Source organism: Tympanuchus pallidicinctus, unplaced genomic scaffold (genome assembly GCF_026119805.1).
Source record: "Tympanuchus pallidicinctus isolate F22 unplaced genomic scaffold, pur_lepc_1.0 scaffold21, whole genome shotgun sequence".
NCBI lineage: Eukaryota > Metazoa > Chordata > Aves > Galliformes > Phasianidae > Tympanuchus > Tympanuchus pallidicinctus.
Window position 1 is genome coordinate 11,551,380 of NW_026294733.1, and position 15,862 is coordinate 11,567,241.

The window sequence follows — 15,862 nt, forward strand, 5'->3', positions numbered from 1 at the left end:
TCATGTTCCCTCTGTCCCTGCATCCCCGCGTCCCGTCCCAGTGGCGGATGTAGAGGACGGAGCATCGGGAAGGGCGGGGAGGGGGCGGAGCGGAACCTGCATGGGTGGAGTGGGCGTGGCCTTTTCGGGCGGGCGTGGTCTAGAGCAAATGGGCGTGGCCTGTACTGTGTGGGCGTGGCCTATGGTAAGTGGGCGTGTTCTGTACTGGCTGGGCGTGGCCTGCAGTAAATGTGTGTGGCCTGTGCTGGGGTGGGCGTGGTCTGTAGTGAATGGGCGTGGCTTACAGAGAACGGGCACGGCAACGCGATGGGCGTGCTGTACAGCGGGGGGCGGGGCTTAGAGCGGAGGGGCGGGGCGGAGGCTCAGTTCCGGGCTACGCACACGCGCTGCGGGGCCGGGTGCGGGTCTGGGGAGATGCAGCCACCTCCGCGCAAGGTGAGAGCGGGGTTGGGGTGCAGTAAGGGTGGCATCGGGATCTGCGTTTGGGGACTGCAGTGGGAATGGGGGCGGGGGCGGAGATGGGGATGGGGACGGGGATGAGGACGAGAATGAGGATGAGGACGAGGACCCCCGAGCAAGGGCTGAGTGTTCTGCCTGCAGGGGAAGCTGAGCCAGGTGGTGAAGCTCCATTTTGCTGAGCAGCTGTGTGGGCTACAGAGCAAGCAGCAGCGTGATGCCGAGCTGCTGGAGGACATCAGGTAAGGGCCATTCTCAGCCCGCTGAGGTGCAGGCACGGCCGTGTCACCCGTGGGGGTGGTAGGGAGAGGTGGCCCCACTGCCACCCTCTGCTCTGCTGCCTTGTCCCACAGGTCCTACAGCAAGCAGAGGGCTGCGATTGAGCGGGAGTACGGGCAGGTAAGGGTGTGTGGGAAATCAGCCCTGCAAACAGAGCTTGGATGGGGCCCTTGGGAGGAAGGGTCAGCGCAGTGCCAGCCGGGAGGGATCGATGCATCCTGGAGCACTTTGCTGAGTATGGCACAAATGCAGTCTGCTGAGTTTTGGGGCACAGTGGAAGTGCCCAGGGGGAGGAAGCATTCCCACTCTTGTGTCTGCTGGGTCATCACAGGGCTGGCATGTATCTGAGCTCCTGGGGCTTCCCACTGCATCCCTTGGGGTCTGCGTTGTGCCCCACACCTGAGCCTCCCTTCCTGTGTCCCCCCTCACTGGGGTTTTGGCAGTGCCACCATCCCCACTCCCCCTGATCCCTCTTCTCTCCTCCAGCATCACCCAGGGGGCTCTGAGAGGAGCCCGGCCCCTCACTGCACTGTGCCTTCTGCCTCCCTCCTGCTGCCCTGCTGCTTTCTTGGCCACTTACCTGCTCTGGGCTCTCAGCACACATCTTGGTGGGTGCAGTACCCCATGGGGGCCATCTCCATGGGGCAGAGGGTTGGGTTGCTCTATGCTTGGGGCTGCTCTGCCTTCACAGGTGGCATCTATCACCGGTATCCCCTTCCTAGTCCTCACCCCTCAAAGCTGCAGCATGTGAGCTTTCCTTTGCCGACTGCCCCAAGGCAGCATTTATGGAGCCAGCCTTCACCTCGTTTCCCTGCATGGGCAACCTGACCCCCTGGGGTGACCACTGGATGGGGGGGGGTCCTCCCCTACACCCATCCTCTGAGCCACAGCAGGATGCCCACGAGGGAGTAGTGACAACAGTCTGTCCACAGGCACTGCAGAGGCTGGCAAGCCAGTTTGTGAAGAGAGACTGGCAGCGGGGCCGCAGCGATGCTGGAGACTCGAGGTGGGCTATGGGAAATAAGGATGGGGACAGGGGGTTGACCTGTGGCCTTCTAACCAGGAGGTGACAAACACTAGGCTGGATTTGGGTGCCCTGAGGATGCAGCACTGGGTGGGATGTCCCCGCAGATGTGGTACCTGGGGCTGCATGTCCTTGTGGGCATCCTCAAAAACCCTGTGGGTGTAAGAAAGCCCTATAGATTGGCGAACTCTGTTCCCATCCCTACAGGAGTGTCTTTGCTGTCTGGAAGGGCATTATTGAGGGGACGGCATACACAGGGCAGGCACGTGTCAGTGCCTCTGAAAGCTACCGCAGCCTTGCTGCTGAGGCCATCAAGAGCTCCCGGCTGTCCAAGGAGAGGATGCTCAAGAAGGTATGGGGTGAGGGCACGTCTGCAGGGCTGGCTGAGGCAGTGGAGATATGTCCCAGGTCTCATGTCTCTTCCCAGAGCATGGAGCAGCTGCAGAAGGCGCAGGCAGAGCTGCTGGAAACGGTGAAGGAGCTAGATAAAGCAAAGAAGCAGTTCAGCCACCTGCAGCGCAGCAGCGAGGTGGCCAAGGATAAGGCTGCCGACGTGGAGGCACGGTGAGCAGGGAGGGGACAGGGGCTGCCATGGTAGCACTGGGGATATGCTATGGTCTACCTGTCCCCATCCTCACTAGACTACGTAAGAGTGACCGGAGGATTTTCCACACCAAGGCCAGCCTGCAGAAACTCAGTGCCAAGGTGAGCAGCACACGGATGGCACGGTCCCTGAGCATGGGGACAATGGGGACGGTGTGTCACCTTGCTGTCCCCATCCCCAGTTCTCCATGCAGATGGCGGAGTACTCAAAGCAGCGGGCAGGGGTGCAGAATGAGTACGTGCTGACATTGGTGTCTGCCAATGCCCACCTGGAGCACTATTACCATGTGGAGCTGCCTGCCATCATGCAGGTGGGGGTTGTGTGGGGGCACAACGGTGCTGCAGGGACACTGTGTCCCATCACGGTCACCCGATGGGTGCAGGGTTGTCCTGTGGCACTGGGGCTGGTCTCGCTGGCAAGTTTCCACGCCTTTCCCTATGGGCATGTGCTGTCCATAGGCTCTGGATGGGGACCTGTATGAGCGGCTACGTGACCACCTGAGCACGGCTGGCCGGGCAGAGGTGGAGAGCTGTGAGATCACACAGGATTGGTTCCAGCGCATCTCGGAGGCGGCCGCACGGGTACTGCCACCCATCCCATCTCTGTGCTGAGTGGCACATGGTGGGGATGGGAGTGCATCCTCCAGCCCCTTATTCTCCCCTATGAAGGTGTGCCGGGAGCAGGACCTCCTCCTCTTCCTGCAGGACCACACCGCCTTCATGCTGGTGCCTGAGCAGCGCTTCCAGCTTGATGGCATCCAGGAGGTAGATATGAGAATCAGTACAATATAGGCTACTGCACACCTGGACCCTTCCCAACAACCCCATCCTTGCCTAGGTGTCCCTGCTGCAGCCGGAGGATGGCGGAGCCAGCCTGGAGAAGGAGGCACGGCGCTGGGCCATGCGTGCAACACGAGACAGCAAGAACAAGGCACATGGCGAGGAGGTGAGCACACAGCCCTGGCCGTCTCTCCCAAGGGGTCTCAGAGAGTGACTGCTGCAGCCCCATGTTGCTGCCCATGCAGGTGCTGCAGAGGCTTGAGGCCAGGAGGCACCAGGTCCCCGAGGCAGAGGTGGCCGCTGTGGAGCGGCAGATGGAGGAAGTGCGAGAAAACATCTGGAAGGCAGAGGTGGGTCCCACATGTGCTCAGGGTGCCCTCAAACTTCATCACATCCTGGGTGGGGAATTGTGCTGGGATGCTGTGCTATGGAGCAGCCACCCTGGGGACTGTGGTCTGTGGAGGAAGGGGTGAGGCTGAGCTGTCCCCCACCCCATAGCTGTCCCCTACTCCATAGACATCTCCATAGTCACTGAAGCATCCTTCTACTCGCAGGTTGGCAGGGCGAAGGCAGAGGCACGGCTGGCACTGCTGCGTACAGCAGGGCTGGATGTGGATTCTTGGCTGGCCGGGGCTGTGCGGGCAGGTGGGGAGGTCCCACGCACCCCCAGCACAGAGGCACCCACAGGGCTGGACCCCACTGAGTTCGATGACTATGACAGCGATGAGACGTTTGAGGAGGCTGAGCCTGGGCATGCTGCTCGCACCTACCCCTACACTTGTCGGGTCATCTTTGGGTACCAGGTAAAACCACCGGTGCCATTCACGCCTGGGGATGGCACTGCCAGCCTGGTTGTCACATGTTGTCACCTGTCCCCTGCAGGGCTGCCATGCAGATGAGCTATCCATCGCACAGGGAGAGGAGCTGGAAGTTATCGAGGATGGCGATATGGAGGAGTGGGTGAAGGTGGGATCTACCATCCAGCTCGTCCCAGTGCTGGGGGCCTGGGGCCACATCACTGGAGTGGTAATGTGGTCTCTGTCCCTTCCAGGCTCGGAACAAGGCAGGGCAGGTCGGCTATGTCCCTGAGAAGTACCTGCTGTGCCTGAGCTGTGTGGGCAGTGAGCCGGGCTCAGCTGCCATCACTGGAACCACAGGACCTTCGGGGGCAGCCCTGCAGCGACAGCTCTCCAGCATTATGGCTGCGGAGCTGGTCCTGGAGCCTGGAGGTGGGTATGGGATGGGGACATTGGGCATCGTGCTGGGGCAGGGCCAGGCGATGACATCTTGGGGTGCTGAGCCACTCTGCCCACAGCTTGGCTGGTGCGAGCCCTGTACGACTATGAGGGGCAGAGCCCCGAGGAGCTGAGTTTCCCTGAGGGAGCCATCATCCGCGTGCTGCCTCGTGCTGAGGATGAGGTGGATGATGGCTTCTGGACTGGAGATTTTGATGGCAGAGTTGGTGTCTTCCCCTCGCTGGTAGTGGAGGAACTGACTGGGGCACGGGGCACGGCTGGGCAGGTTAGTGGTGGTGGTGGTGGTGGTGGTGGTGATGTCTGGGGGGTTCTGTGCTCTGCCCACCCACCACACTGTGTGTCCCTGTGTCTGCAGGAACTTCCCTCACCATCCCCACCACCTTTCTCCCCTCCTGGCCTTGCACTCAGTGCCAGTCTGGGTTCCGGCCCTGAACCACTGCTGGAAGGTGAGTGCCAGGGGGGTGGCCTTGGGGGCACTAAGAGCCTGTCTGAGCCTTCTGTGGATCTAGCCTGCAGGCAGGAGGGCATAAGCAGCGGGCAGAGCTCTCCAGACCTGGCAGCCAACCGCATCCGTCCCGTATGTACCCGTTTACAGTGATGCTCTGACCCCCAAACCTATCCCAGAGCCTAGAAAAGGGCCTCTGTGCTGGGATGTGGTGTGATTCTGGAGGGGTTCAGGGCAGTGGGACCCCCTCCCTCAGCCTGAGGGCCCCATGTCTGTTCTTCTCCCCACAGCTCCGCGCACCACCCCCACCTCCTGGCCGAGCCCCCGACCTGGAGCAGGACCTCAGCTGACCCTGGGTTGCCCAGGCTGCAAAATCTTTGCCCATCCGCACATGCCCCTCACCCCTGGGCTATCTATTCCCAGTGGTGCAGAGGGGAGCAGGACGCATGGCACAACCTGCTACTCCTTGAGCTGGTCTCCTTGGGGGCCACATCCTGCCCAGCACTGCTCGTGGGGCACTGCTGCACAGTGTGGGGCAGCCACGTCCCTGCCTCTGCCTCTCGTCCGTAGCATCACTTCCCTGGGGCCTCTTCTTCTCCCCATGCTGTGGCTGCACCGTGTCCAGCATGGGCACAGAGTGGCCATGCCCCTATTAAAACCAGTTCACCCCACCGCCGTGTTCAGCAGCTTTAATGGTTTTAGCTCATCTATTTACAGTGCAGTTCAACACCAAAGCTCACCCTGCAGCGGGGCAGGGCAGGAGGCTTCGTCTCCATCAGCACCCCCGGGGGCTGCGTGGTCCCTCCCCATTGGCACCACGGGCATTGTGCTGGTGCTCGGTGGCACCGCCGGGGCTGTGATCTGCAGTGAATTCAGGGTTGGGGGGCTCAAGGCGGTGCCCCTGCCCACCCCTGCAGCATCCTTCCTTGGGGTGCGAGGCATGGGCAGCAGCGGGGTGGTGAGTGCCGTGGGGGGAGTTGGGTAACTATTGCTGATGGGATGAGGTCTGTAATGTCCGTGCGTCGCTCTGGCCATGCCAAGTTGCTCGCCCGGGCTGGGGCTGGGGCCAGCTGCCCCCCACAGCTGAGCCTCCAGCCCTGTGTGGGGCCAAGGGGCCCTGTGCCTGCTGTCAGCCACCAGGGCCAAGAGTGGAGAGGAGCTGTGGGTAGAGAGCAGGAATGGTGCTTGGCTATGGTGCGTCTGGAGCAGCCCCATTCCACCTGCATCTCCTGATCCTGGGTACCCCCCAGAAGAACTATAGGGGTTGTCCGCAGACAAAAGCTGGTAGGATGGGCTGTGACCCACTGCCCATGGCTTCCCCCCTGCCCACCCCTGGATCACCCCAAGACTGGAGACGAGCACTCACATCACACAGTGGCTCCTCGGTCGTGCACCACAGCGCTGGGCTCCTATGGAGGGAGGAGAGATGCAGGCATCATGCAGCCCGTGGCCACAGCAGTGACCCTTCTGGGTGGAGTCAGCACCACTGACTTACAGCCCAGTACCCCATGCTGTGCCAGGCAGCAGCTCACAACCCTCGTGGTGGTCCTGGCAGGGACCCAGGAGATGGGGTAGCTGCTGACTGGTTCCAGGGCTTGGGGGGCAAACATCTCAGGGATGTCCCATCACCATTCTCCCTGGTGGAACAGCCCAAGGGCTGGGTGTGTAGTTGTGCCCAGGGCTATGCATGCTCCTCCTGCCCTATGGTTTATGCCATCCCACAGCTGTAGGGCTGGGGAATGCAACCCCCTTCTTGTCCCCCTTTCCCAGCTCTCCTCAAAGAACCAAAGGGAGAAGTCTGGCATTGCAGAGGAGCTGATGAGCAGAAGGAAATCACCACATCCCCGTGTTTGCCCTGCACGAGACCACACAGACCAGAGGGACTGTGGTCATTGCCACCATGGTGGGCCATCTGAGGAAGGAGAACCTGGTGATGTCCCTATAGGAGTCTGGAGAGGGGCTGCAGCCCATCAGCTTTGTTGTTGGGCTGTCCACATTCATGTCCATCCTCCTTCCTCCAGGCAGGCTGCCAGCCCTGGGATAACCCCAGCACTGAAGCACACTATGGCCTTTCTCCAGACCATCTGATTTCCTCATTCTCTGGCTCCTAAGAACCCTGAGGCAGCAGCAGGGAACAAATGCCTCTTGTTGCCTGGGGCACCCACATCTTCACCAGTGCTGTCCTGGAGCTCATTAAAGTTGGGATGATTGGGAAACACCAAGGTGCTCTTCCCCTCCCTGAGCACCAGTCCTCCAGAGTGGGAAAACATCTAGGATGCAAATAGTTGGATTCATTTCCTCCTGGACTTCAGGGCATCTTTCCCTACCTGTGTGTTGCATTGATGAGGTCTGTGCACCAAGACCACCAGCTTGGGGGATGCTAAGCCATGGGCAGAGGCAAAGAAGGCCTCATCAGGGAGACAAAGAACGATGATCCCAATGCAAGTGCCCAAAGAACCAAATCACGAAGGAGACCAACACATCCCTTGCACAAAGGACTGGAAGCAGCAGGGTCTTTGCTGCAAACCAACAACACCCTGCCTTCCCTTGGGAGTGGGAACCAGCAGGGTAGGAACAGTGTCATGATGATTTTGTGTGTCCCAAGGAGAAGCCACATCCGTTTGGACCATGCCCTGGCCAGCAATTGGTATTGCTGAGAAGGGCTCAGAGGGTGGAACAAGACAATCCCTCTGCCCTGCTGGCACATATATTAACAAAGGGATGGAAATATGCAGTCAGGGAATGGGGTGGGAACAGGGTGAGCAGGACTGAGGAGGTCTCATGCCACATCCAGCTCCTCTACAGTCTCTACAGTAGGAGTCACCCCACAAGCTTGGGCTGGAGAAGAGGAAGCTTGAGGGAGACCTTGCTGTGGTGTTTCTACAAAGAAAGGGGCTCATAAAAAAAAAGTGGAGAAAGGCTTTGTACCAGGGCCAGCAGTGACAGGATAAGGAAAAAGAGTTTCAAACTGAAAAGGTTTAGACTAGATGCAAAGAAATTTGTCACTGTTAGGGTAGTGAGATGCTGGAAGAGGCTGCCTGGGGAAGTTGTGGATGCCCCACCATGGGAAGTGCTCAAAGTTGGGTTAGACAGGGTTTTGAGCAATCTGATCTGATGTCTCTGCCCAGGCAGAGGGTGAACCCAGTGACCTTTAAATGTCCCTTCCAACCCCAAACATTCTGCCATTGCATGTTTGGCAGCACCCACGCACCCTGGGACCTCAGTCGGACGCCATGCCATGGTCCCTCAGCCCCTCCAACCCAGGAGACCACACAGGGACAAGAAGAAGGAGAAGGAACCCACCTGCTGCCCCATGTTCTCTGCTCCGGGCTGCCTCCTGCTGCTGTCTTCTCTCCCCATCTCATCCGGCACTTCGTGTAGGCTCAGGCTCCCGTGAATATCCGACACCTCATCTGCTGACCCCAGTCCAGCCTCCTCCTGCCCCAGCTGACCTGGGATGCTGGGACTCGACCCTCCCAGAACCCGGTGGCTCAGCAGCCTCCGCTGCCGACTGGTGCTCCCAGGAGAGCTGCCCACCGCAGTGCCAGGCACTGGGGTGCCGGTGCGGCTCTGCTCCGTGCCCTTGCCACCCTGTGTCCCCTCCTGCACAGCCCCATTCTCCAGGCTACCCGTGGGGACAGTCCCATTGTGAGCCTGCTCTCGTTGGAACCGCTCACTGCTGTGCTCCAGCTCCTCCGTGCTTGGCTCCTTGCTGCCGTCAGGCTGGGCGCCGTCCTGCTGCTCATGGAAAGCCGGCTTCTTCCCGATGTGCGTGACACGGAACCTGCAGTAGGGTGACCAGGTCAGAAGCTCTTCTCTTCCTTCTTGCACTGTTTCCTTCCCATTGTTATTTCCAGCTTCCCTTTAGTTGGGAGCCTCTCTCTTTCTCTGTTGTTGGAGGATCTCCACCCCTCAGACTCCTTCAACACCACTGATACCCCTCCCAGCCTTGCCCTGTTGACCTGATCTCATATTTCCCTCATTTTCTGAAGAAAGTGCACCTAGTGCTGCAGAGAGAAAAAGCCCAACCCAGATGCTGACTGGAGCAGACCTGAGTGGTCTGTCCTCCCCACGGTGGGATGGGGATGGGTCTCTGCTCTATGAAATGCCCTGAAACGCAGCTTGACCAAAACAGGGCTTGAGGAGGGACTCAAAAGTGTGGATTTGGGGGATGTGCAATAAGTGGGCTGAGCCCGGGGAGGAAGGGATGCTCTGAACAATGAGGATGCCACCGACCACAGAGATGATACTGACCATGAGGACACTACTGACCGTGAAGACTTCACAACTGTGAGGACACTACTAACCATAAGGACACTACTGACTATAAGGACACTACTGACCATAGGGACACTACGAACCATGGGGATGCTACCAACCATGAGGACATTGCACCTGGTGGCTGACCACTGTTCAGGAAGCAAAAGCCAGAAATCTCAGCAGGCAGAGGGAAGACAAGGTTTTGCAGGATGATCTGCATTTAATCAGAGGAGTCAGAAGCCAATAGGAGCTGCTTGACTAAAAGCCACCAAAGCACACTGTGCACAATCCTCTGGGACAATGGATGGTGTTTAGGTGTCACCAAGCCTCCACTGTGCACCAGGAACAGCTCAGAGCTCCAGGACAGGAAGGAGAGCAACCACAAAGTTGGCCTGACACCCATAATGGGTGAGTCCATAATTGGAGGTGATTGTAATGTTGTGGCTGGGGAGAAGGGAGAAGCTAGGGAGCTACCACAACCTTGGAATGTGGGAGGGGTATTGCATAGGCAAAGTGTAAGAGTCTAAACTGAGCTGGTTGTGACTTGCGCTCCGATTCTGCTTTGTAAGCATTATGAGCTCTTGCTGGCCCAGCAGACAGGAAATCTGCAGAGTGAGTGGGTGTCCAGTGGCCAAGGAACATTGGATTCATCAGAGGGACATGACGCCCCACAGCTACACTCACTGCACGAGTCACATGTGGAGCAACCACAGAAGGACCGGGCTCTGCTGAGCACAACTGTGAGTCAGCCAGAGAAAATGCAAGTTTAGCTCAAGCACTGCTCAAAGAAACATAAGACCTACAAGTTAAGAGAATGGCCATCCCAAAAAGAGAAGCTGAGAACACAGGTCCATGCACCAGATGAGATGTCCGAGGTGAAGCAGCAAAGACCAGCTCCAGACTGAGTGGTCCCAGAGGTGGAACAAGGATGGATTGGTCAGTAAGTGGATGTGAGTGAGGGATGGGACGTCAGAAAGATGTTCAGGATCATAGCTCTTATATTCTCTTCCAACACCAGGGAGCTCCAGAGACAGAGCAGATCCTAAGCAGATCGTAAGAGCACTGAGCATCCAAAATGATAAGTTTATGCCTATAGGGTAGACACGACAGGGTCCTCAGCATCACAGCTAGAAATGGTGCTCATAACTGAAAAGTGAAGAACATACATCCTGAGAACTGCTGGGTAAAACAGCATCAGATGGACCTTCCATCCAGAGACTTGGAGATGAAGAACCTGCACCGTGATACAAGACCAACAAATGTTCCATCTGGCAAGGAGAGCCTGGGAGGAGGCACGAATGACAACACCATTTCTTCGCTATGTCTTTGAGCAATGTCAGCCTGAAAGAGCCACAAAAGGACTCTGAGAAGCTGGAGGGGACTCAAGAGATAACGTAAGAAACCTTTGGATCATGAGGCAGGAGTGCTTTGGCTGTCTGCCTAGGCAGCATGGCTGGGACACTTGGTTCAATAGGACACAGCATGCTGCAGCTGAGCAAACCCGGGATGAGAGCTCCGTGGGTCGTGGATGAGCTCTGCCATTCATTTATGGGCTGCCCAGCAGCGTGGTAGAGATGGCAAAGATGAAAGGTTTAGGGAGAACCCTAAGAAAGATGGCAAATTATTCAATAATATGAAAGTACAGCACACATAGCCCCGATTACTCAGAATTACAGGATTGTTTAGGCGGGAAAGGCCTTCAGGAGGTCTCCAGTCCTTCCTGTCCCCTCATAACTGGGCCAGTTCCCACCCTCATTCCTGTTGCTCAGGGCATCCAGGCGGGTTTTGGAAGCCTCCCTGAACATCCATCTCCCTGCTCCTACAGTCCCTGTCCCACAATGAAATATTTTCTTTTCACGCTCCATCCATGTTTCTCTTGTTGCAACTTCTGGCTGTTGCCTCCTGCCCTTCCAATGTGCATCTCCAGTAAGACCAGCTCCGTTTTCGCTTCAACTCCTCCCACCCCTTTGAGTTTTAGGGAGCAATTAAATCCCCCCAGAGACCTCTCCAGGCCAAACAAACCCCATTCTCTCAGCAGCTCTTCGTGGGCCATATGCTCCAGCCCTGTACGGCTGCAGTGGAACTACAATAACCTTGCAGTCAGACCTCATACCAAGGAGATTCAGGAAGTGGGAACTTAAAACATAACCTTGGAAACATCTTATGTGACATGAAAACCTAACAAGGAAAAGGGGAGAACGTCAGAATGTGAGGAAAGGTGCAGTTAGGGACAGAGATCAGCTTCTTCATGCACTCAGAGGTGAGTGCGAAGAGCATGGATGAAGGACATGGAGGAGAGATGTAGCTGGGCTCTGGCCAGGGAATGAGATTAGCCATGAATATGCGACTGTACAGAGGTCTTGTTTACCAGCCACCAGTCCCAAAACCCAGGCCAGCTGGCAGCAAGGGCACAAGCTCCCCTTAAAGCCCCCAGTTCCCTTCTGTCTCTGATGGTAGAAAGCCCACAACCCTGGTGCCCAGTCTGGCTGAACATCATCAAAACACTTCTGCTGGGGAATGGGGCAGCCTGGGCAGGGTCACAGATTGCATCAGTTACTTACAGCACAGAGACCACAAGTAGCTCAGGAAGTCCCTTGAGGTGAGAACAGATAGAGACTGGGAGACTATTTGTGGGATTTGTCAGTGCACTCCCCTATTCTTACCTTCCTCCCACACTATCTAATTATCATCATTATTGCAGGCGAAGACTTGGGGCAGAATAGCCATTCCTTCATTCTGGTGGGAGTTACTTGCAACAGGAACCTGCTGTCCCCCCTCTCCATGAGATCCCTACCACCTGCCCCACAGGAAGGCTGCCCCCTACCCTGCTGTAGGCTCAGAAGGGACGTGGGTTTGGTGCTGCTCTGCTCTGAGCCAGCGGGACAACCCCAGCCTGAGTCACCAAAGGGAGGAGGAGGGAGGAAACCCACGTGTCACAGCCACACACCACGGGAATTTCGAGGTGTGAGAGGACCCAACAGCAGGGCCAACCCAGGACGTGAGATGGGGAGGAGCACGAGGCAAGCGGACAAGTGGGACAGAAAAGACTTCGTGGAGCAATGCTCCGTCTGAGCAGTACCTGCCCACTGAGAAGACAGTGGTCTCTCCGGGGTGCATCCGGCCTTTGCCATCCTTGGACCGGCCCTGGCGGTGCAGTGGGTGCCTCCTCCTTTTGCTGCAGTGGATGCAGGGGGCTTGCGTGGAGCCCAGGTGCACTGTATGGTGGTGAGGGGGGCCTCCATCCTGGCTGTTACGGTGGGGACAAAGGCTGCAAGAGGAAAAGGACACGACAGGTCAAATCCTCAGCACCAAGGTGACACACGACGGTTTCTTCTCCCTGACTCTAGCCACAAGCTGGAATAGGTTTCCCTCACCTGGGCATTGGCACTGCTATGTCCCCGTCATTGTCCCCCAGCATCTCCTTGAGGGCTTCTGCGTTTGCTGAAGAGAGAGGAAAAAGGGATTGTGTCAGCCAAAGCGGCCAGCAAGGCTGTGAGCCAGCCCAAGGAAACACTCACCTTCATTCTGGATGATGCATCTCACGATCTTCTCCACGGTGTCCTCATTCAGCTCCTCCTCTTCATCTGAAAGGAGAAATTATGGCGCCTGAGGGGTGGGATTGGGCCAACCTTACAGCTCCTGGCTGCAGGGTGCTACAGGGCTAAAGGTCTCTAAGGGTAAATGGGACAAGTTCACATACAAGAAAACCAAGGAGGGCTTGTTAAATACATAGAAACAATCTCCAATGGAGGAAGTCCCAGAGTTATGGTGTTTGAAGCTTAAAAGAGCACGCTGGGGAAATATGGCTGGACGTCTGCCCTGTTTTGGAAACCATCCCCAGCACCCATCACAACAGGCCTTTGGCCATTTTGGTGACAGGAGCCCTGGCTGGGAGACCTTAGCCCAGCCTGCAGGGTTGGCTTTTCTTATGAGCAGGTTCAAGCTGGTGGGGAGCTGCCTTGCGGAGCACAGGGGCTGCTGCCATGCTCCTAGAAGCCCAAGAGACTTTCCCAAGGTCGTGGCATCTCCAGCAATCAAAATCAGCCTGGAAACTTCAGATACCATCCATGTGCAGCCAAGTCAAGCAGCTTACTGGGACCAAGCTCTGCCTTTCACATACACTCAGTGCTCTTTGTGATAGGGACAGCCCCACAGCAGCAGGGCCGAGCTCCCTGCCCCGTCGCACCATGCATCTTCCAGCCAGCCCAACTCACACCCAAAGGCTGTGGTTGAGGAGTCCCAAAGGGCAGCAGCAGAGCCCCCCAAGCCCCTGTACTCACTGGCCTGGAGTTCTGCCAGCACGTCCTTATTATCTGGGTCGAGCTCATCCCGGAACGTCCTGCACCGGTAGCCCTTCTTCTTCAGGACATGGCAGATGAGGAACCCTACCAGCCCCATGATGAAGAAGACCAAAACAAGGAGGAAGACCATGTACAGGCTGTGCTGGGAGTCGGACTCCCCATCTTCGCTGCTGCTCTGGTCGGACATGCGGATCTAGGAGAAGGGGGAAGGTGGCTTGAAGACCCCCACCAGGCTGCCTGCATCTCCTCCTCCTCTTCTCCCTCAGTCCCCCCCATGCTTCCTCCAGGCCCTGTTGGGTCAGACCCGGCTCCCAGCTGGGGATGAGATGAAGGCACAGCCCTGCCATGGCCGGCTCAGCTCTGTTTCCCAAGGACACACCGCCGCCACCAAAGCATCCCAAGGGCAGCAGGAGCAGCGGGAACCGCCGCGTTCCCCCTCCCCCCCGCGTACAGCAGCCCAAGGGCACCAACCTCCCAGCATCACTTCGCAAAGCCCCTCGCCCTCTCTCCCCTCGCCCCCCTCCCCCCCGCTTCGTGACTCACGGCGGGCGGAGGACCGAGCGACCGCCAGCTCCCGCATCCTCCCCGCAACCCCCGGAGCCACTTCGCTCCTCCGCCGCCCGCCTTCCTATCCCCATCCGCGGTGCGGTGCGTGGCTGCGGCGGTACCTGGGCCTGCGGTGCTCCGCAGCGCTGTCCCCGTCACCTTCACCTGCCTCCTAGCAACCCCGCATCCCCGCGGCTCTGGACCGCCGCGAGCATCCTCCGCTGTCCCGGCTTCCTCGGGAAGGAACCTGGCGGCTTCTGCCTGCCGAGGCGGCCGCTGCCAACCCGCTCGTCCTCAGCCTGAGATCTCCGGAACGCCCGCGGTGGGGGATGGCTTCAGGCAGGCTCAGAGAAATGCTGCTGGCAGCTGCAGCGCGGGGCAAGCGGCAGCAGCGGGTGCTGGCACGCTGCTCCCTGCCCCAGCACCCCCCTTCCCGGGCAGTTTTTGGAGCAGTGAAGAAGAGCTGGCTGGAAAGTGTCTGAGCACAGAGTGAGGTGCATTTGCCTGCAATGGTTAGAAGCATTGCAAAGGAGCCCCTGTGGATCCAGCAGCCCATGTCAGCACGAACAGTTCTCCCTTCTTCCCCAAAATGTCTGAGCTGTTCAACATTTCAGTGCCACAACCTCCCTCTCTGTCCTCAGTCTGGGAAGTTTCACCCCCAATCTTTTCTGCTGCAAATGACACCTCTGTATCCCGCACCCAAAAGCCACCCAACGCTCTTGTGAGCCCTGCTGACACCAGTCCCATCCCACCACCACCACTGAGCTTCCTCGTGCAGCTGAGCCCTTGAGAACAGGTGCAGGCAGGTGACCCACAGCACTCAGCTGTGCCACCACCAGAGCTCCCTTCCGCATCCAGAAGTGGCCATCAGAGCCCTGGCAGTAGCTGCAAGGAGCCACAGACCCTCCTGCATCCTATGACTTGAGGAGGTCATCAAGTCATCAGTGCCACCCTTCTGTCTGCTGTCCCAGGATGGAATGGAGGCACATCAGCCTGGCAAGGGGGGGACAATGGGCACAAAGCCAGGATGGCTGCATGAGAGGGCACCTGATCTCAGCCCAACACACTGCAACAGCATACAGCATGGCACAGAGTGGGACATTAAAAGTGTTTTACACCTTGCTTCTTCTAAGGGCACACTGCAAGTCTCGGGTTCTCCTGAGATGTAGGGTGAGGCTGATTCCCATCTGTTCTCAAGCCCCCGCTGTCCTTCACAATAAATCCCTTTCTGCTCCCTGGTGTTTCCACCCACCCAATGCATTTCTGCATAGCAGTCCAAACAGGGGGTGCAACCAGTCCTGATCACGCCATCCCCTTTCCCAGGGGAACCCTGCATGGAAAGAGCTGGAAGCAGGTAAGGAGCAGGCAAGGAGTGGGCTCTGCTCCTGCCAGGCACATCACAGGGGTATCCCATCCCATAGAGTTCCTCCACCCATCCTTCTTTCCTTCTGTCAGTATGGGGCAGTACTGGGGCATGGCGTGGTGGCTCTGGCCTCAGCATCCCCCTGGATCAGCATCCCCATAGAGCCCCAAACCTGTGTCCTTATCCCCACGGGGATACATCCCTGTGTCCTCATGCCCATGGAGCTACGTCTCCATGGAGCCCCAGCCCCCTGTCTGCAACCCCACGGAGCTCCATCGCTGTGGATGTGCACCCCAACGGGCTCCATCCATACAGAACTCCATTCCAGTGGATCTGCATCCCCATGGGGCTGCGTCCTGCAACCTTGCTTGGTCCATTCAGAAGCCCTGGAGGCTTCGGGCTCCCTTGTGACACTGCTGGCAGTTCTGCTCCAAGCATCGCAACGGTTAACGCGAGCGCAGCTGCAGGCACGCTGTCTGCGAAGTGGGCGGTGCTTTAACAACGCCCCGCCCCCATTTCGCTCAAGCTCCGCCTCCATCTCGCTCAAGT

At 58.0% G+C, this 15,862-nt stretch overlaps 2 protein-coding genes across 5 annotated transcripts; one reads left to right on the forward strand and one right to left on the reverse strand.

The window, feature by feature from the left end:
• The first annotated feature begins 336 nt into the window (after nucleotides 1-336).
• On the forward strand, nucleotides 337-5,514 carry FCHSD1 (FCH and double SH3 domains 1). Of its 3 annotated transcripts, XM_052684616.1 has the most exons (19): nucleotides 337-435; nucleotides 601-698; nucleotides 810-855; nucleotides 1,668-1,741; nucleotides 1,967-2,111; nucleotides 2,187-2,323; nucleotides 2,401-2,464; nucleotides 2,545-2,673; nucleotides 2,822-2,944; nucleotides 3,032-3,127; nucleotides 3,201-3,308; nucleotides 3,388-3,492; nucleotides 3,697-3,945; nucleotides 4,025-4,108; nucleotides 4,194-4,371; nucleotides 4,458-4,663; nucleotides 4,754-4,844; nucleotides 4,908-4,975; nucleotides 5,134-5,514. In XM_052684616.1, exons 1-19 carry the CDS (start codon nucleotides 415-417, stop codon nucleotides 5,191-5,193), a joined length of 2,082 nt encoding a protein of 693 aa, XP_052540576.1. In that variant the 5' UTR covers nucleotides 337-414; the 3' UTR covers nucleotides 5,194-5,514. The 3 variants fall into 3 exon arrangements, with proteins under 3 accessions (XP_052540576.1, XP_052540575.1, XP_052540573.1); XM_052684615.1 differs by having other exon boundaries at nucleotides 4,754-4,975; XM_052684613.1 differs by having other exon boundaries at nucleotides 4,458-4,975.
• Nucleotides 5,515-5,527: 13 nt separating this feature from the next.
• On the reverse strand, nucleotides 5,528-15,674 carry RELL2 (RELT like 2). Of its 2 annotated transcripts, XM_052684623.1 has the most exons (8): nucleotides 14,073-15,672; nucleotides 13,384-13,597; nucleotides 12,622-12,687; nucleotides 12,478-12,544; nucleotides 12,183-12,371; nucleotides 8,147-8,627; nucleotides 6,210-6,252; nucleotides 5,528-6,002 (listed from the first exon to the last, which is right to left on the reverse strand). In XM_052684623.1, the coding sequence occupies exons 2-7, from the start codon at nucleotides 13,589-13,591 to the stop codon at nucleotides 6,211-6,213; spliced, it is 1,053 nt and encodes a 350-aa protein (XP_052540583.1). In that variant the 5' UTR covers nucleotides 13,592-13,597; nucleotides 14,073-15,672; the 3' UTR covers nucleotides 5,528-6,002; nucleotide 6,210. The 2 variants fall into 2 exon arrangements, with proteins under 2 accessions (XP_052540583.1, XP_052540582.1); XM_052684622.1 differs by lacking the exons at nucleotides 5,528-6,002; nucleotides 6,210-6,252 and having other exon boundaries at nucleotides 6,277-8,627; nucleotides 14,073-15,674.
• Between the last annotated feature and the right edge of the window lie 188 nt (nucleotides 15,675-15,862).